General features: G+C 40.4%; 1 protein-coding gene across 1 annotated transcript; it reads left to right on the top strand.

Moving 5' to 3' along the window:
• Nucleotides 1–918: 918 nt before the first annotated feature.
• Nucleotides 919–11208, top strand: orc5 (origin recognition complex, subunit 5). Its single transcript, XM_080420989.1, has 15 exons — nucleotides 919–1022; nucleotides 1443–1612; nucleotides 2023–2115; nucleotides 2760–2945; nucleotides 3319–3393; nucleotides 5348–5459; nucleotides 5791–5921; nucleotides 6093–6141; nucleotides 6993–7083; nucleotides 7366–7421; nucleotides 8119–8231; nucleotides 8337–8384; nucleotides 8671–8781; nucleotides 9918–10030; nucleotides 10149–11208. The coding sequence occupies exons 2-15, from the start codon at nucleotides 1499–1501 to the stop codon at nucleotides 10192–10194; spliced, it is 1338 nt and encodes a 445-aa protein (XP_080277115.1). The 5' UTR covers nucleotides 919–1022; nucleotides 1443–1498; the 3' UTR covers nucleotides 10195–11208.
• Nucleotides 11209–20855: the final 9647 nt, after the last annotated feature.

Here is a 20855-nt window from a genome sequence, read left to right as displayed (position 1 = left end):
AAATCGCAAGCTGCGTGCATAGTTTGTTCAAAACGGACCAATCCTGCAAACTTTGGAAGCCAACCATAGGCAATGAGGATGGAATATGGGAAATCGGACAGATTTGTGTTGATCACATGACTATAGAGATACTGTGTACCGATTTGCATGACGTTTGGATAAAATCTGTAGGAGTAATGTAAAAAAAAGGGTTTGCACAAATCGGCCTCCTGGTGGCGCTATAACAGGCCCATGTGAAAAGTTTGAATGGCATCCAGGGAGTGTGTGTGTGCACAGTTTCGGAGCGACCGGGCCAACGGTGCCAGAGATTAGCTGCTAACACACAGACAGGACGGACGGACGGACGGACGGACGGACGGGGGTGAAAACATACTCTCTCGCCATGCCTTTCGGCCTGGCGGAGACAACAATGCATATGCATGTGCGCTAACGTAACAGGATAGGCACATCTGGCGACCTCGATGTGAAATTGGCTATTTTGTCCAAAATGTTACAAAATAAAATATTTGGAAAATATTTTTAAGTAAAGTAAAGTATACATGATTAGAACATGCTTAAACATTCGACAACTAAGGTCTAATATTTCTACAATTGCTACAAAACCTGTATATCCAATCATTTTGGGGTTTAAACAAGAAGTTGAAGGATACAATTAATTCTGATAAAGTGATAATGATGTAGCCTACCGTGCATGTTCACATCATGTATACTTTACATTACTTAAGACCATTTTTCATTTTTTATTTTATTTTTACATTTTCGAGGTGCCAACCTATCCTGTAGGCCTATCACTAGAAACCCGTTTAGAAACAAGGGGGATGTCCCACATCTAGAAACTACATTACCCATCACCCTTACCTTGTTGGGGATTGGCTCACCGCGAAGGACAACATTGTGACGTAATATGAGAGCGCGCGGCAAACTGTCAGCACTGACTGAGCACTCAGCAACTGTAGGCTAATGTTTTCACAGAATTCCTCTCCTCATGATCGCTTTGAGTGTTTGGACATTTGAGTTTTCAGGTAGGCCTATGTGTGTGTGTGTGTGTGTGTGTGTGTGTGTTCATCAGATACATCAGATGTTTGCGTGCTCTTATATCTCCTATTTGTTGCATATAAGTGCGTAACCCACGCTAGGTTAACCATCGATAGCAGTGTTGTAACTATTGGTGGAAAAAGTACTCACACTTTTTAATTAAGTAAAAGTATCAATACTGCATTGTAGAAATACGCTGTTACAAGTAAAAGTCCGGAATAAAGAATTTACTTGAGTGAAAGTACCAAAGTATTGGTAATATAAAAATGTAGTGGAGTAAAAGTACAATATTTGCCTCTTGAGATGATGTCGTGGAGTAGAAGTAAAAGTACTGAAAATTGGAAAAGTAACTTGAGTTAATGTACTTACTTAGTTACTTTACACCACTGCTCATGATTATCTTTCAGCTGTATGGTAAGCTCAGAAGACGGGACACTCATTCCTACTTTGAACAAAGACAAGGATGTCTGGACTTCTTCAGCATTCGGGCTATGAGGAGGGGAGATTGCTACGGGTTGTGGAGAAGTTGCCTTGCAGAGATATTCAAGCAGGCATCCTTTTGTCACTAATGGGAGAGGTTTGTGTTATATGACATGCAACACTCCATTAACTCAGTGGTTCTCAACCTGTGGGTCGTGACTTTTTTTAATACCTCAACAACAACAAAAAAAGAAAAGAGAAAAAAATTATGGCAAAGTAATCAATAAACTACGCTATAAAAACTGGTCAAACATTGGCCAAATTGTCAAATGATATAAGAAAGAGGCAAACATTTTGAAAATAGCCGGTCCACAAGTTCCACAAGCGCTTTTTTCAGTTTTCACAATATTTATCTACGGAACAGAGTCAAACAAGATTGACTCAGGGGGGGTGTCACAGCCTGAAAAGGTTGAGAACCACTGCATTACTAGTCATAAAATTTGACTTAAAAAGTTATGGTTTGCATGATGACGGAGAACTCATGTTATCATTTATCTGTCTGCACAGCCAGGTCAGTATAGCTTCCCCTCTATTTTCATCTATGGTCATCGTGCCACGGGGAAGAGCCACGTGATACAGATCTTGTTGACAGAGCTGGAGGTAAGTCGACAATGCGACATGCTGCTCTGATGATCAATGACGTTTTATCTCATAATATTCCTGTGTCATAAAGTTTTTGAACACACCCTAACCCTGGGGATCCCTACTTTGGGCATGTTCTTTTTTTAAAGTAAAAAAATGTATTCAAACTTTATGAAAATAGCACATCTACAATTATTTTTGAAAATGTCATAGGCGAAAAGTTCTGAACATTTCTGAAAATACGGCCTAAGTTGTTTAATCACTGGACGCTCGGGTGGCACAGTGGTAAAGTGTCTACCCACCACCGTGGAGTTTGGGGGTTCGACTTTGTCGAGCGTCTACATGAACACAATTGGCCCGTGTTCAGGGGAGGGAAGCCGGGCGGGGAGGGTGATATTTGTCACTGCCCGTAGTCACGTACTACTAATACAGGCTGGGGCGGCCCCTATCAGCAGGGAGTGTTGAGCGGGAGGAGTAGGACGGAGGCTCTACGTCCTCCCGGTGGGGGCTCCTCACTGGCAGGTGAGCCAGTAGCATACAACAGCAGTGACATCATGTGTGTGGGGAGGAAATAATTGGTAAAATGACTAAATTGGGGAGAAATTGTGGTTTTAAAAAAAGTTGTTAATCAGGTGCTTCTTTCTTTTTGTCCCCCCTTGCAGTTGCCTCATGCCACAGTCAGCTGTGTGGAATGCGTCTCTGTGGCTCTGTTGTTTGAACAAGTGCTGTTATCCCTGTTCGGCTCTGAAGCTGCCTCCTTGCTTCCCCGCAGTCCTTCCCTGTCTGACTTTGTTCGCGTCTACAGGCAACAATGTTCATTGTGCCCTGCTGAGCAGACACGATACATTGTGAGTATACATGATCCTCACCTGGATATTCCTCCCCTGTCATGCGTATTGTAATAACTACAAATCATAAACCAAACATGGTGTTTATGTCAGTGGAAATGCTGAGAAATCCACAGCACATGGAATTGTTGTTTGAATCTTTTGCTTGATCGTTTTAGTTGTGGAGGCAAATAGATCCAAATGCTATAACGTGGATAAAATGCACTGTATGTGATCTTCAGCCAGACAGAGCCTATATTGATACTTTTTGTTTCACATTGATAGTTTTGTATTTGCACCTGAACTCTCTCCCAAGACATCACCAATGTGTCATGGCACTAAAGTATTGTCAGCCAAGCCAATGGCACTTTGAACTTTACTGTGCACTTCACAGGTCATGGAGAAGGCAGAGCTTCTGAGAGACATGGATGCCAACCTCCTACCCACTTTTCTGCGCTTTCAAGAACTGGTGAGACTGGGCTGTATGAACTGTATTTTAGCATTATTTTTTACATTGGGTAGCAGAGTTTTTAAGACGTGCAGTACAAAAACACAAACAACAACAACAACACAAACGACATCCAAACCAAAAGTATTGTGCCCAAAATAAATACAATTTCCAGGGGTCACATAATAATAATAATAATAATAATTATTATAATAATAATAATAATCTGTGCAACAGAAGTGAGCACAATTGTAGATGCATAGAAAAGCAATGTGAGGATCATTTTCATCTAAAAGACATGAAATAAATTATGATCAGGACCAACTGGTATTCAGCAGCCTCTTTAGGGGGTCTTAATGGCATGCAAACCATGGTGTTGATTGACTTCATGCATGCAGGCAAACCATTCAAAATAACTGCTGCAGAGTATAAAAAGGAGTCTCTTCCCTTATACGTTTTAAACTTGAATGGCACAAGGTTTATGGAGCTACCTCTGGTGGGGTAGTTAACATCAATGACCCCTGGAAAAGTAATTGCATAAGTATTTGGGAGCAACCTTGTTTAGAATCCTGTGAACCATACACATTTCTCCAGCCATCCAAGGATGGAAACGTGAGCAGGGAGGAGATGAGTTCTGGGATGGAGATTAAGGATCAATTCAATTCTTATTATAGTGCCAAATCACAACAAGTTGTCGCAAGACACTTAACATTGTTAGAATCAACCTATTGAGCAGAGACCCGACATTGTTAGAATCAACCTAACTAATTAATTTTGGGAGGTCAGCAATTTCCTTTTTAGGTTCTTAGGGATGCTATTGTACCAGAATGTACATGCACAAGCACAATCAAAATACATTGGACAAGTGCCACCGCCAAGATGTTCAGAGCACTTATGTCAATGAATGTGGTTACACTGTGATGGATCAGGCTTATAGACGGTTGAGTCGTCTGTGTTCATGTACAGCTTGTTTTCACATACCTAACCAGGTCATCGATGAAGATGGAGAATAGGAGGAGACAGAGGATTGAGCCTTGTGGTACTGAAGCATTGAGAGCAGGGTTCTGATGCTTAATCTGTTTAAGAGGTAGCTTTGGATCAATGGAAGTGGGTTTCTAGATGCCTTTTTCGAGTAGAGTTATGCCATCAGACCATGATATCACATTTTGTTGAATGCCCACTGGATATATGGGGCTATTACGCAGACTTCTTCGCCCAAGTCCAGGGAGTTGTTCACCTCTGGCACAGGATGTTTAGAAAGTCTGCTGTTTGTCAGATGATGGACTTGTTTTACTAGGATAGTTTAGTAATAATTTCTCTTCAACAGATAAAATAAATAATCAAAATAATCATACTCTAATCCTAAAATTCCTCCAAGAATTTCCCCATAATCACTCAAACTTCTTACTGGTTCCTCTTTTATTAGATTTCTCTTTCTCTTGGTGGGAGATAATGTAGTGCTAGAACTACAGTAAGTGCTCCCTTGATAATGAGTGACCTTGAACATGAGCGCTTTGAGGAGGCCTTCCATTGTAAAAGAGTCTTAATGTGAGCATGGCATTCTCTCACTGCATTTTAATTACAGACATCAGAGGCAGACTTGGTTATTTTTTTATTTTCTAGGCCCATTGTGAAAGCTAATCGTTTGCTTGAAGTGCGGGTGTCTGGATTGCACGGGTGTTAAAGAGCAATGTGTCATTGGCATGCTGTGCAGCTTCAGTGTCAGAACTGAGGCTTGTGAAGTGATAATGAGGTGGCAGATTTAGGTGTGTGCGTGGCTGATGGCAAGAGAGGTTTATGGATTGCTCTGTGGCCTCTATGTATTGGTAAGTCAACATATAACGGCAAGGTTTCACTAATTTATGACGTGTGCACTGTGCAGCAGCTTGACTTGTGCTCCATCACAATAACATTACGGTAGTTTGTTTCTAATAATACGAACCATAGCAGTTAATTTACAATTGATTATTTATAGGTCGATGACAACGTGACCGTGATTCTGCTGAGTGAAATTGTCTGGGACAAGTTCAGACCCAACACTGGCTGCTTCGAGCCCCTACTGCTCCATTTCCCTGACTACAGTAAAGGTACCATTAATCCTAGGCAAACAGCATCATTCAGCCTCACGAACATCCATCAGACACTTACAAATGCGGCGTGAGATGACAATGTACTTGTGATTTTAACACTTTAAATGCAGACTGTGGAGGAATATTGTTATGTATTCAAAGCCAAACACTGTGTGAAGTATACTCTTGGCTGTGAGCGAGACAAAAAACAGCCTCTGGAACACTTTGAAGGAACATATTTTTAGTATAGATGTACTGTATGAGTTCTGGCTGATGGCTGAAGCCTCACTAACTTGAACCGAATGGCGTGTCTTATGGTTTTGTTGACACTGTGTGGCTTTTCCTTCAGGTGAGCTTCAGCAGATCTTGTCCCAGGACAGCCATCCATCTTATTCTCCAGATTTGTACTCGTCCTTCATCAACATCCTGCTGGGCGTCTTCTATTCTGTCTGCAGAGACCTACGAGAACTTCGTCATCTGGTCAGAGACACACACACACACACACACACACACACACACACACACACACACACACACACACACACACACACACACACACACACACACACACACACACACACACACACACACACACAATTAGACGTGTGTTTGTTTTCCTGTTGATCTAATGTTATATTTCTGCTCTATTAGGCAGCTCTTAACTTCTCAAAGTTCTGTGAGCCCTTGGATGAAGGAAAAGGTAAGAGTTGGTTCATTAAACAGTTCCTTTGTCCATTTTTAATACTAGATTTTCGAGCTGCTACACGGCCTTTAAATCTAGTCCTATATCATGCTGACTAGAGCAATGGTGACCGAGTTATGGCCATTTAAACACTGCTGTAAGCCTGTAACCCTGCTGTAGTGCCCCATATGTGTGCAATTGAGTTGTTTTGGTGTGACTATTGTCATGCCAAACTCCTGAACAATGTTTGTGCCAAGTTTGGTGCAGATTGGAGCATTTGTGCACCTGTGACTTGTCATGGCAGACCCCTAATCAGTGTTTGGTGCAGATTGGAGCCTGTGGCTCCCCACACATGGCCCCTGGTATGACTGTTGTCATGGCAGACCCCTGAACAGGGGTTTTCCTTTTATGTTGAGATATAATATAATGTATGTTATTTCAGTTGTCATGGCAGTACCAAAGTTATGAAACACATAACATATACAGATACATAAGAGATACAGCTAGGAGTAAAGAGTAGCAGTAATAATAATAATAGCTGTAGTAACACACAATTACAAGAAACCAAGAGATTTGGCTATACTACAGAACTTAAGTCCATATTCTCACTGCACTTGTACTGTCTGGGATTAGTGTGGTGTAGAATCTTTTAACAGGTATCGATATAAATGCAGTCAAAGTGCACGAACAGTAACTAAGTAATTAATAGTATATTTAACGGTAAATATTTATATACAATACTCATCCATTTGCAATGGAAAATGACTGTTTTTGTACTTTCCCCTGCCGTTTTGTGGTCCTTGTGTAGGCAACAGATTGTATGTGTATTCATCTTTTTAAAGTAATGGTTATCAATTTCTTCTCTTCAGTGAAAGAAAGCGACACGCCCAAGCTTTGGAGAAACATTGAGCCTCATTTGAAAAAGGCCATGCAGACTGTGTACCTTCGGGAAGTGTCCAGGTCTGTATGTTGCCCATGTTTCATGAATTTACTGAGGCTAAGTGATCAAACTCGCCGATAGTTAGTCAAGCACTGAGGACGGCCTTTTGGTACCATTTGCCAGCACTGCCCTTGTAATTATTGTCTTGAAAACTGCCCCAAAAAATTAATATATATATATGTTTACACCTGTTAACCTGTGATTTGACGATGACGATGAAGTTGAATGTGGTGCAGTAGGTCACAGTCCTCGTGGCTCTGGCATAACATGGGCCTGTTTCTTTTTCTGTTTCCCCTGTTCAGTGTTCAGTGGGAGCAACTTCAGAAAATGGAGGAGAAGGAGACTGGAGCAATGAGAGGTATCTGAACATACACAGCAAGACTCCTTCAGCTTGCCCGCACTGTATCCGTGCTTAAGCCTGAAACATATTCCATGCAAGTACGCAAACACAATGCCTGACCCAGTTGGCGCAAACATACTGTACTCTACGTGTGCTCTGCTCTTATGCACCGGTGGAGGCAGTAAACCCACATAGTTACATTTGAAACTATAGCTTCTATGAAAGACAGAACGGAAGAGAACACAAATCCAAGAAGACTACTTCATTCTGTTCTTGCCTGCTATAGAAACCCCTGGTTGCCCACATTACGTATGATTTTTCTGGTGACATATTCCAGTACGCAATGACGCGTCTTGTGTAGCTTGAAGGAGTGTAGCCTTCACATACTTGTGTGGAGTATGTTTCAGGCTTTAGTCTTGATGTTGCCAGTATCCCATAATGAAATTGTTGCAACTTCCTCATTACAAGTTTAACTATAATAATAATAATGGATTTTATTTATAACGCACATTACATTTGCAAGAAATCTCAAAGTGCTACAGAAGGCAATTGCATAATATAGATTTGATGGCATCTGAGTATACATCATGAAAAAGGTTTTGCTGTTATTGGCTAACTTAGTATTGCTATTACAGTGTCTCTTTACATTACGTGCATTGTGTTGTGAACAGGAATGTGTTCAATTCATGACGTGTATTATCTTTTGCCTACCAAGGCTTGTCTGCTCATGCTCATGTGGAGCTCCCATATTATTCTAAGTTCCTGTTGATTGCTGCTTACCTGGCATCCTACAACCCTGCCCGCACAGACAAACGCTTCTTCGTCAAGGTAGCGGACAAACCTCCTCAGTTTAAGTCCACCAAAGACTGTATTTGTTTGTTTGTATATACATTATTTATTGACTTTCCTCTTCCTTTTGACTCTCTTCAACAGCACCACGGCAAAATTAAGAAAAGTAACTTTTTGAAGAAACATGAAAAGGTGATGTCTTTAACATGTGGCTTATTAATTTTCTACATAATACACAACCTGTTCGACAAAGTGTCAACTGAAAAAGTCTTTTCAGCTGAAATCTGTCAAGCGACAGTTTTCCAAGTGAAAATACATCATATTTGTTGTGCAACACTTGCCAAATAGGCCAACTATATAGGTATAAATAAGCCTTCATAGAGATTTTTTTTGTTCACAAGGTTGGGATTGTACCTGTGTGCATAATTTATGTTTCCGTACAACAAAGCTTTTTAATGTGGTCCTCCATGTCTTTTAGACCAGTAACCACCTGCTAGGGCCCAAGCCCTTCCCTCTGGACCGTCTCTTGGCCATCTTTTACAGCGTGGTGGACAGTAGAGTGGCTCCATCTGCCAGCATCTTCTCCCAGGTTCGATCCCCGAAGGCTGTTACTGTCCTCATCCTTTTCTTTTGGTTTGCATCAATCATGGCAGCTCAACATGGTTAAGATGCTTCTAAGATAAGATGCATATTCTGTGTGTTTGAGTAGCTTTCATTGACATCAGTTTAATTTGAGGTTACTTGGATTACAGATCCCTTGAAATGATAAAGAATGTTTTAGACACTAAGATGAACCTAGAGTAAATATACAATGTTTTAGTTTTGTTTTAGTTTTTTGTTTCAGTGGAACAGGTGCGGAATATAAAAATAATAACCATAAGAAATCATAACATACACAAACCAGTAACCACAATGTAAAAAATAAATAAAACACGTTTAATTGGCTAAGAAATTAATTAGTCCAGCATGTACTCTCAGCATTTAGTTTGGCTGGTAATTAGCTGTCATCATCATAGCCCCCCAGTGACCCATAACTATTATTGATGTCATCGTTGAACTAAAGTTCTTTGTGATTATGTACGGTATTCCATCAGAGGTTTTAATGGTTCTCTATGACAGTGGTTGTCACAGTGGGTTACAGTGGGCCACAGAAAACTGAGAAAAAAACACAGGTTTCTGAATAACATAATCTCCAATTTCTAGACAGTAATATACTACCATTCGGTATTGAATAAAACAATAATTTAGCAGATGATGGAGACTGCATTAATATGTACTTGGGTATCCTTAGATTGGATACTAAATTTGAGATGGCTTTCTATTTTTGCCACTTGGCATGAAATGCGTTTAGGCTTGAGCCACTACACTGCATGTAGGTCGGATCACATCTTGTCTGCATTAACCTCAATATACCCAATATACTTCTTTACCCTGGCTCCCCCAGGGCACTGGGTCTATACTTGGTACCCTCCTTTTTTCCCTCTGCACCAAATCTCTTTGGCGAAAATAGATCTACAAGCTCACAACACGGAGCACTGTGTGTGTGTGTACTGTGTGTAGACTGTCTATTTTTGCCTACTATGACATGCCCAGAATAGGATCACTAGGGTGGTTATAAGTGGTTAAAAGGGGTTGTATGTCTTTATACTTGAAAATCCTATAAATAAAGTTGTATTAGTTGGAAAAAGTTGGACAGTGAGTGATGTTTCCTTTTTCTCCTTCCAGATCTCCTCTCTGGTGACCCTCCAGCTGTTGACTCAGGTGGGTCACGATGACCAGCTGGACGCACCCAAGTATAAATGTGCCGTCTGTCTGGAGTTCATCAGGGCCATATCCAGGTGTCTGTTTTGTGTTCTACATGCTTAATAATACATGGCTTGAAGCATTTCACATGGATCATTTGCAACTCTCTGGTGCTGAACATTTCTTTTCTTTTTTTTATGGTTTTCATTACAGAACTGTGAATTTCGACATTGTGAAGTACCTGTATGACTTTCTATAAGTCTGTTGTGCATAAAGGAACGATAACACGATGGAATTTGTACTGAAGAACATCTGTGGATGTTGCCATTGAGGCAAAGGTGAGGAGATGCTCTGGATGACTAGAAAGCACTTTCTGGTTACTTATTGCTGCCCCCTTGTGGCTGACCAGTAATGCTGTTTTTATGGAGAACCTGTGTGCAAAATGCACTCTTTTGTGACAGAAATGTATCACTGCTGCAAACCAACGATTATGGACATCATTCTTTAAGGATATAATTTCCTCTTATTACTGTCAATATTTTTGTGGCCGTTCTGATAATAAAGAGACTTAAGTGTTTCCCACGTCACTATTTTCAAGACTGTTATGTTCATGATGACCATGGAAACCAATACACTCCTAGAGAGACTTAAGTGGAGTTCAGGATAATTTTTTAGGATAGATGATAGCTGTAGGGATTAGTTGTAATCACCACCAAGCATTATGCAGTGCTGCATTTTGGCTGGACAAGGCAAGATTGGTGTACCAAGAGCAAGTGACTTGATAATGTATATATAATGTGTTGAATGTGTTCTTTGGCATATTGTATGGCTTTTGGGGACAATCCTTTCCCTCTAGACACGGGTTGGAGAGGGTTGGCACTTAGCAGCCCAAACCACTTCTTCCGTGAGGAAGAACCAAAAGCTACAGGCTGCGGTGAAACCTGCAGGGAGGGTGTAATCCATCAAGGCAGAGTGAGATGTTTGTGCCCAGCAGCAACGACGACGCAACGCACAGAAAAGCCCCTACTTCTGGTCAGACGAAGGAGGGCCGTACTGATGGCGTGAGACCGGCTGTAGCAGACTGTAGCTGTAGCATACGTGGATCTGTGTAGTCCGTCTGGCTAGTGCCAGGCTAACCCCTAATTAGCACTGTCTCTAACTACCTCCAAGAGACAGTGGGGGCAGTAGCATGCCACTTGGACACAGGCCCGGGTCTGATCAGCCTCGGTCGGGTCGCCTGGAGGAGGGTGTCTGTTGCAAGACCCGAAACACCCAGTGACTCCAGGTACCAACACTGATGTGTCCAAGTTTGCGCATCAGCTGATGTTTTATTAACTATGTAAGGAAAAAAAGGGTTGAGGTTATTTGATTAACATACATTGGCAAGATTAAGTTGGTTATTCGTTCTAAATATCGGTTTCGATATATTATCGGTTAATTGGCCAGCCTAATCATGAGGTGATCATTTCTTCTGACTGAACAGATGTTAGCTTTAAGTAGATTTGTTACAAAAACCTTTTCTCATGTGAACTCTGTCCAAATGGATTCAGATTTAATTAGTTGCCTTTGAAATATTTCTTTTTTGGGAGTGAGGAGGGGTTGCCATAGAAATCATTCATGGTTGCATTGTTGTTATGGCAACCAGGAGGTGGGGTTGTGGCTTATTTCCACATCTTGAATCTGAGCTGTGTGTGTGTGTGTGTGTGTGTGTGTGTGTGTGTGTTCCACTAGGGGGAGTATCATTTTATTTAGGGAAACATTCACTTCACATACTAGGAGCATACTCAAGTTCCCTCAGCTCTATGTTCCCTCAGCCCTATGTCCCCCATCCCAAATTAGACCCTATGTTCCCTCAGATGAGTACAAATGAGCAGATGTTTTTGCTCCTGTTTGTTTGTTCATTAACCTGTCTGTATCAAATGTCTTTTAGCAAGATATCTCAAAAAGTTAGACAGATTTTTACACAAAAAATCCACACGTACTAGTCCATACACCGATGTGCGCAGACTAACTATATGCAGACTGTTGGGTTATGCGCTCGGTATGTAGAGTTACGTTTTGGACAGTGATTTAATCCTGTTGGAGTGTAGTGTGTGTGTGTGTGTGTGTGTGTGTGTGTGTGTGACAACCCGATAATTTACGTACCGACGTGGAATTGTTGCCACCCATAACCATGACAAGTTTACACTGTTTACGCCGTTATTCCGACATGCTGATAACACAACCTGGATTAGTACATTGCACGTGTCAGTCTGCGCGCTAGTGCTATGGATGTGATATCTAAACCGCCGTCCCGCTCATAAAACAGTCCTTTATAAGTTTGCAGGCAGCGTCTGTCTATCCTGGCGTTTAATGTCCTATATTGTAAACCACAGTTCACACCCACATGTCTGATACATGTGTCCATTTCCTTATGCTGCTGTGTGTGTTATTAAAAGTGTTGCATAGCGAGTGCTGACGGTGCCATGTCATTATTCAGACAGTCCATTATTCTGACGTCCCGTAACCCCCAGGTTACTGCATGTTACACAGGTTACACTGTTGTTGCAGTTATGTTCCATTATAAAGCACATTTGAATGCAGTCCATTTATCATACAATAATAATCATAAAAATAATATGAATGTATTCATTTTTCAGTGGAAAATGTTCATACATTTGTTTCTAGTCTGCAGTTTTAGTGTTGTCACAAATACGTTTTTTCAATACATCTGAATATTTGCAACACTTTTGCTGTACTATTGATACTGTACCAGCCATCCCTCCTTCTACGTATCTTCTTGTTTCTGCATAGTGGACACGTGTGTGTGTGTGTGTGTGTGTGTGTCACACACACACACACACACACACACACACACACACACACACACACACACACACACACACACACACACACACACACACACACACACACACACACACAACCACTTTTACTGCTGTTTAGCACCATTTACAGTATCTAGTGTGAGATATGATCTACTGGTCCACAAATTTCAACATAAAGTTGATGATGAAATTCTCTCTTATTTTATCTTTTTGTAATCAGTTTCCTCCCATAATGTAAAAAAAAGGCAAGTAGTGTCAAAATATGAGTGCAGTGCAGTACAATACTGGTTTGTGAAAAAGACCGTAGGGTTCCTGTCCTATAGATTATCATGCTGGGGCCCTTTAATTTGTATTTATTTTATTGTATTTATTTGATTGACAGATGAGCTTTCACTACTTTCATTATTATTATTTCTTTAATTACAAATATGAGGGCCGCTGTAATTGATATTCCCAGGCTGACTTTTGTTTCCAGTCCACCCATGACATGAAGTTGGTGATAAAATTGACCACTTCTGTAATTTAGTCATACTTCTCTTTTTTTTTTTTTTTGTCTTCAGTTTTCTCCCATAAAGTGAAAAAAGCTGTTTCATAAGCCTGTGCAGTACCATACTGTTTGCAAAACAGACCTACAATTTACAATTTAGGCATTTAGCAGATGCTCTTAATCCAGAGCGATTTACAATAAACAAGGTAAACGCGTACATCAAATGCATAGAGACAGTGTAGTCAGTGCCTCAGTAATAGGTTCATAGGTCAACCAAGAACCTAGCATCAGTCTACACAGTACCAAAAAATACAAATAATTATATGTACATCAGTCTGTTACTTATTCATTGTCTTGTGGTGCCCATGCGGAATTAAGCTGGCTCTAGAATGAACTTTTGTGTAGCAGAGTAGCCCTGCCTGTAGCCCAGAAGCCTTGATATCTCCCATGACCAGGAGGGATTACTTTTTGGAGTGAGTGGTAGATGTTTGGTTTCCCATAAGGGATACCTGGGTTCGAATCCAGGTGGTTACATAGGTGCCGTGACCCATGCCAGGTTTCCAGATATAAAAGTGGGGTGAATGTAGCAAAGTAGCCCAGACTGTATCTCACAGGATCTTCTGTCTTGATCCATTCAGAACTATACTAGAGAGTCAGCTGTCATCACTGTGGCAATGAAAATGAATTATATTAGTCTTGTCATGTGCATAGGCATATTTTAACCAAATTGGCTGTGAAAGTAGCAATTAAATGTACCGAGCAGTTATCCTAGCCATTGTCCTCCACATTAAAGAAAACTTCCTCATGTTAACTTGGAATGCCATTATATTGAATTGGAGAATGTCAGAGTCGAGACATATCTGACATATCTAATCAGTGTGTTACATTGCATGAACTGACTGATAAAGTTCATCCTCAGCTCTTGCTGAACATCATACATGACTTATTCTAAATATCCAGAAAATGTTTACAGAAAACACCTCAAGTCATCCTCTTTATTCAGTCCATGAGGTGACAGGCATGATTTTCAGACAGGCATAAACACAGGCACGAAACTAGGCATCAAGGCTTTGTCTGGAAGAGATAATCTCAAATTAAATCATGCATTACGATTTTCACAGCCCCCTGTAATTGAAGCTGACAGGGCTACTAAATATAGATGCTGCAGATAAATACGGTTTCCAGACACATCCTGTAATGAACCTTTCTGTTCATTTAAGCCAATGTTTATTCAAACGGATTCAAGGCTCAAATTAGATTGTGATCCTGTTACTGGCAGGCAGCCACATGACAAGTACTTTGGTTTGAATAGGCTATATATGCAAATACTGCCGTGGACATCTGCTCTGTGTAGACCTTTGCCTGGGTCCAAGACCCGCATCCCAAAGAACTGTTTAAACTCATGCATGGTGAGCTGGCACTCTGTCATGAAGTTCAGCTTCCTTTAAGTTTGCCAGAGGTGCATCTCCAAAGCCTGCAGGTCATTCTCTGTGAAATAACTGATTTTGTGTGTATGAGACTGCTAGAGCCGTGGTTCTCAACTTTTTTGTTGTTGTTGCTTTTTCGGCCTTTATTGATAGTGTACAGTACATAGACCGGAAATGGGGAAATAGAGACGGGGAGTGACATGCAGAAAAGGTCTTCGGGATCGGGACTCAAACTCGCATCACACTGTAAGGCTGCAATGGAGCCTAGATGCAGAGCGGTCCGGGCTGGTTCTCAACCTTTTTAGGCCGCAACCTCTCAAAATAATCATATTTGAACTGGGGACCCCCCATCCTGACAAGCACTTGAAATTTTAGGAGTTGAGGCATTACATGTTGTTTGACTCTGTTCCACAGATAAATATTGTGAAAAGAGCAGAGCTTCTGTACAAGCTCACAACGCCTCTCAATGCGAGGTGTTGTGAGCTATTTTCAAAATGTTCGCTATTTTCAAAATTATTTGACAATTTGTCCAATGTTTGATACATTTTTATAGTATAGTTTGTTGAGTACTTTTGATGCAGTAATGGTCTTTTTTCTGTCTTTCATTTTTTTTAGGTATTAAAAAGGTCTTAAAAGGCCTTAAATTGTCACTTCACTGTCATCTGGGGACCCCCCTAGTTTTGGTTAACTGTAACCTGGTTCCAGTTAAGGTGTCAGAACATGCCCCTTGTGACCTCCAATGGTCTGACCTCCAAAGGTCTTATTCAGGGACACTTCAACACAAACAGGGGCCTGGAAGCAAACAGGTGACCCTTTGATTACCTGACAGCCTCATTAAGGCCTCTCTACCCACTAAGCTACAGCGGCCCTACCCTGGTGTAGCCATCTGCTGCCTTTCATGTTTCATCCCCCTCACTCGAGGAGATGGATACATTAAAACCCTGTTTTTCAGCCAGTGGTCCACGGACCACTAATGGTCCATGGCACAATTAAAAGGTGTCCCATTGGAAAATGTTTTAGACTGTTTAAATCCACCATCTATATATCGTACCTTTGATAAATGTAGCAAACTTTTATAATTACTGTTAACGGCTTGATGTGCTTAGTTGCACACGGTGTTGCACACCTAAAATATCAGCTCTACGAGCTCACAACACGTCACACTGAGCTTGTACATCTACAATTTTCATTGCGCAACATCTACTGTAAGTATAAATCCAGGTTTAAGAAAAAAAAAAAAAACTACAAATAAAAGATATTACTGTTATGCCTGCTTATAAAATAAGTAGTAGTGGTAGTAGTAGGGGTCTGGGTGTTCTTGTGGATGGTTTGAAATATGCTAGTGGTCCAGAGCTCAAAAATGTTTGAGAACCACTGCATTACAACAAATCAGTTCATGTGAATACATCTAGCTCAGTGTGTGTGTAGTTCGTGTATTTTCTGAGACTGGCCTTCGTTGAGCAATGAGCTCTTAAAATAGTTATCTATTTTGTAGAACCATAAGGCATTGTTGTGATTATGTAAAGGGTGAATTTTAGACTGTGATACTAGACAAACCATTATTTCCCATCCTGAGTATAACGGTGTGTTTAACTTTGTGAGTAGGAATCACAGAAAACAAAGGAAATTATGTATTAAAAATATTTCCAGATGACTTTATTTAGATAACATAGTCAAAAGGCTTGGGTCATTGAGTGACTTAAGCAGTCATTACAATATACTGTAAGTTAATGTATCATTCTAACAAACACAGTCACTTGATCTCAATGATAATATACCACAAAAACATTAGCAGGGTTTGGCTGGACTCTCTGTGTTCATGGGTTGGAAGCCAGTTGCTGAGGGTGATCTCTGCATTAATGACTCCTACAGATTGGTTGGAGCACTTGTTCCGCAGGGAGCAGAACTGGGAATAGCCTGTTCCTCTGCATGCATTATGCCCTTGCGATGAAACTCCTGTCAGGTGAATATATCGTTGACATGTGGTTGTCTACACCCTCCGCAAGGCTAAACAGTGGAGGTAACCAGTAACGGGGACTAAAGACATAGAGGGATTGGCATAATCACTAAAATGGAAAAAAGATCAAGAACATGCAGGCCACTTTGCAACATTTTGGAAAATCTGTTACTTTTGGGAATGTGACACTGTCGCATGACAAAGTATTAGTTAGGCTTAATTAAAGAGTAGGCAACTGATTAACAACTTAGTGAAATTATGTCATTCATAGTTACATAACACAAATATTGACAATAGTTTCACCCATTTGATTTCAGCCTAAAATGGCTTGACATGACTACTACAGCTGATAAAATAGGTTACATTCAGCCGCCAATCTGCCTATAAATGAAAAAATAAACGGAAGGAATTTGTCACATTAGAACAGCTTTTCTCTTTCCATGAATAGTATGCCTACACCTCATATCAGTTGCCCATGGAATTAAGTTCTTCTAAAATGATATTGGCTCTGCCAAAGCATTTTATAAGAATTCTTTCTAAACAAAAGCAGGTAAAACAAAAACAAAAAGCAACAACATTTCATGTCACATCACATCATGATAGGTAATACCACTACAGTAATCTTATACCAAAGTGCAAACTGATATATTGGGTACTTCTGTGGGAAATTTACCTAAAGCTTAGAACATAGAAAAATACATAGACATAACCTTCAACTTTGTCATTGATGTAAAAAAAAAATAATACATTTGGCATGGTAAATTCTTCATGTGGCCAAGCATAAAAACCTGACTGCACAATCCTGTTTGCATGTCACATAAGCCTAGTTTACTGTAAACCTGGAAAACACATCAATCAACAGCCTATAGCTGATGAATATCAAGTATTTTCCAGTGTCCAGCATAATTTCTCATTTTTGTTTGAACTATTGCGGTTGCATATCGATAATAATAATAATGCTAGGAATACTAAAGTAGGCCTACATACAAAAGTAAAATACCATGCATAATAAAAAACGAACAAGACCAAGTAAATGTAGTAAACGCTGTTAGCCCCTTTCGGAACACCTGTATATCTTTTTGTATTTGGGATGATGGATACCGTCATCATCCCAAATCAGTGGTGTAAAGTAACTATTACTAGACCCTCCACAAAAATGCGATTATGCGATCGCATAATCTACCGCATGCGCATAATCATGCGGGGGTAATCAATGGCGCTTAATTATGCGGGGGTAATGTTTTTTCAAAAAGGCGCCATCGCATGATAATATGCGCTTCGCATCGCATATTTCGCATATTGCCGCATATTTCACAACTTTACGCATATTTCGCAACTTCCCGCATAAAATTGCAAAGAAACTGCATATTTCATCGTTTTTCTGGTAGTACTGTAGCCCACTTAAAGGGATATTTCACTTTCAAAAAAACTTTTGGTCATTTTATCATCTACTCAGGCCTTTGTGAGCACCCCAGACAGTTTTTAAGTTGCTCGATTCAGTATTTATATTCATTTTATCAGACACGCCCCCTTCCTATACAAACCCATTGTAACTTCAAACTCCATTTTAACCATGTAATAGATTCGTCGAAAACACACGTCCTTGGTTCTGGTGACTCACCCTGCCCTCCTAATGCGTGTGGGGGCCGTGTTTTTTCAATTATTTTTTTCGTTTATTTTATTTTATTTTTTTATTGTATTTAATTTTTTCAATTTTCAAAAAAATATATTTAAAATAAATGAAAAAAGTAACTGAAAAAACACGGCCTCAGGGTGAGTCACCAGAACCAAGGACGGGTGTTTTTGATGAATCTAACATGGTTAAAATGGAGTTTGAAGCTACAATGGGTTTGTATAGGAAGGGGGCGTGTCTGATAAAATTTATATCAAATATATATATACTGAATCGAGCAACTTAAAAACTGTCTGGGGGGCTCACAAAGGCCTGAGTAGACGATAAAATGACCAAAAGTTTTTTTGAAAGTGAAATATCCCTTTAAGTACACTTTTGAGGAAATATTACTTTAATGGAGTATTTCTCATTTTCAATACTTTTACTTCTACTCCACTACATCTCAGAGGCAAATGTTGCACTTTTACTCCACTACAATTATTTGAAAACTTTAGTTACAAGTTACTTTGCAGAAGTTTACTTTACTTTTGTTATTATCAAAAAACATTAACCACTTCAGCCCTATATTTCGGCAATTTGAAAATAGCCTATCTACAAGCTCACAATGTGTGGGATGCGATCATGCGATGCATTGAGAGCATGTAGATCTGCTATTTTCAAAAGATTCTTATACGTTTATTATTCTGCACAATGAGTACTTTTACTTTTGGTACTTTAAGTACATTTTGACACCAATACTTTTGTACTTTTACTCAAGTACATTTTAAATTCCGGCCTTTTACTTGTAACAGCGTATTTCTGCATTGCAGTACTGATAATTTTACTTAAGTAAAAGTGACATTAGAGTACTTTTTCCACCACTCAAAAAATGGTTCCGAAAGGGGCTGTTGTTAGCTGTGTGCTCCAACATTTTGTTAAGTTTCAGCTTGGTTTAGTTTTTGGGTAAGGTGTGTCGCAAGCTTCTTCCATTTGACGGAGTCAGGTTAAGGTGGTGGTGCAGTAGGATAAAAACAGGACATGGTTATTATCGGCACACTAGTCTAGCTCCCAGACAGTAATTGATTGACTAGCAAATAATACAGCCATATGTTAAAAAATAAGTTGAACTGCTGCTATCGATTTTGATATTGGCAATGAATGGCAAAAGGTAAAAGTCAGACTCGACAAAATACATCTATGATAGTCTCTTGATCCAAGGCTAGAAGCTAGCCTACTTCAGATCTCCAAGGCACTCGTAATTCAATCCATCCCACCAGACACTCTTTCAGCTTCGCAATCGGTTCCACACAAAGCTCCAAACCCCCTCCTTCATCAGGTTCAGGCGGTCCTCGATCATGCCCGCCTCATGGACCCACTTTTGTTATTTTGGATATTTAAGGTCATTGGTTCTCATTTCTCAAAGTGGGGTCCCCAGCAAAAGTAGATAATGCAGCATCACAATCATTTTAACCACCATAGCACTATTCAAAAATAGCAGATCTACAAGCAAGCTCACAGCACGTCTACATCTGCTATTATGGATGTTTTTTTGTGGTTGAAAAATATCAACAACAAAAGGAATATGTTTGGGGGTCCTTGACATGAAAGAGTTTGAGAACCACTGCTTTAGGTCATTCTGACCATCTGCTGGCAGGGCTGCCTCTTCAGTACAGAACATCTCCAGAATCTGGAGAACCTTGCCTACAGCAAAGCACGGCCCTGCTCCAGATAATCCCTCCATCATCGCTTCCACCACCCACAGCCCAACGCGAACCGCAGCCAATGCAAACATCTGGAGACGCGGTCAAAGAACGACACGGTGTAGCGCGCACACAGTTCGATCCAGTTGATCGCCTCCCAGATCCACCGTCCCATGCGACCCACAAACACCACCGTCACTGTGGTGTAGTGGGCCAGCAGCAGCAGACTCCTTACCAACTGTCCCACACCGTTGATCACCACATTCACTCTTTGGTCAAGTCCCACCATCCTCATACAAGTTCAGCGGTCAAATATTGGAGATAATATTATGTGTTTGTCTCGTGTACCCATGTTTATTTCCCCTTTTCTGCACACGGTCCAGTGTTGCCAGTTTAGAGAGAGAAACAAGCAACCATTTCTAAGAAAACAAGCCCAAAATGAGCCGACCACCGATCTACAGGCTCACAGCGACGCGTTGTGAGCTTGTAGATCTGCTATTTTCAAAAACTCTAGCAATAAAATGTGGAATATTTGGAAAAAAAAATCAAACATTCTAAAACCACAGACAGATGCTCACTGGCACAAAACATTTTCATGAAAATATTTGAGAACCACAGGTTTAAATAATAATTAAAACATTTGGATGCAAGCCTAAATAAGCAAGTACACTTATGAAACAAGCCAAAAAAACGCAACCCGCAACTACCAATTTTTACAAGCAATTTAACAGAAAAAGAAGCCCAAAGTCGCTTATAATAAGCCGACATGGCAACCTTGTCCCTCGTTTACTCTCTGGGAGGAAAATGTCTAGTTTCTATTTACTCCTCAGTGCTCAGATCCGGTTTGAAGCGCGCCTATTGTATCCGGTAATGTCTAAATGCATATGAATAAACGCACACAAACCGTTTCCG

Source organism: Gymnoscopelus braueri, assembly GCF_963280865.1.
Source record: "Gymnoscopelus braueri genome assembly, chromosome: 23".
In the NCBI taxonomy this organism is placed as follows: Eukaryota; Metazoa; Chordata; class Actinopteri; order Myctophiformes; family Myctophidae; genus Gymnoscopelus; species Gymnoscopelus braueri.
This window is presented reverse-complemented; position numbering and strand designations above follow the sequence as displayed.

Coding starts and splice junctions, on each gene's coding strand:
- orc5 (XM_080420989.1), top strand. CDS start 1,499: ATGTCTGGACTTCTTCAGCATTCGGGCTATGAGGAGGGGAGATTGCTA. Junction 5,460..5,790: donor TTTCCCTGACTACAGTAAAG/GTACCATTAATC, acceptor CTTTTCCTTCAG/GTGAGCTTCAGCAGATCTTG. Junction 8,385..8,670: donor TTTTGAAGAAACATGAAAAG/GTGATGTCTTTA, acceptor CATGTCTTTTAG/ACCAGTAACCACCTGCTAGG.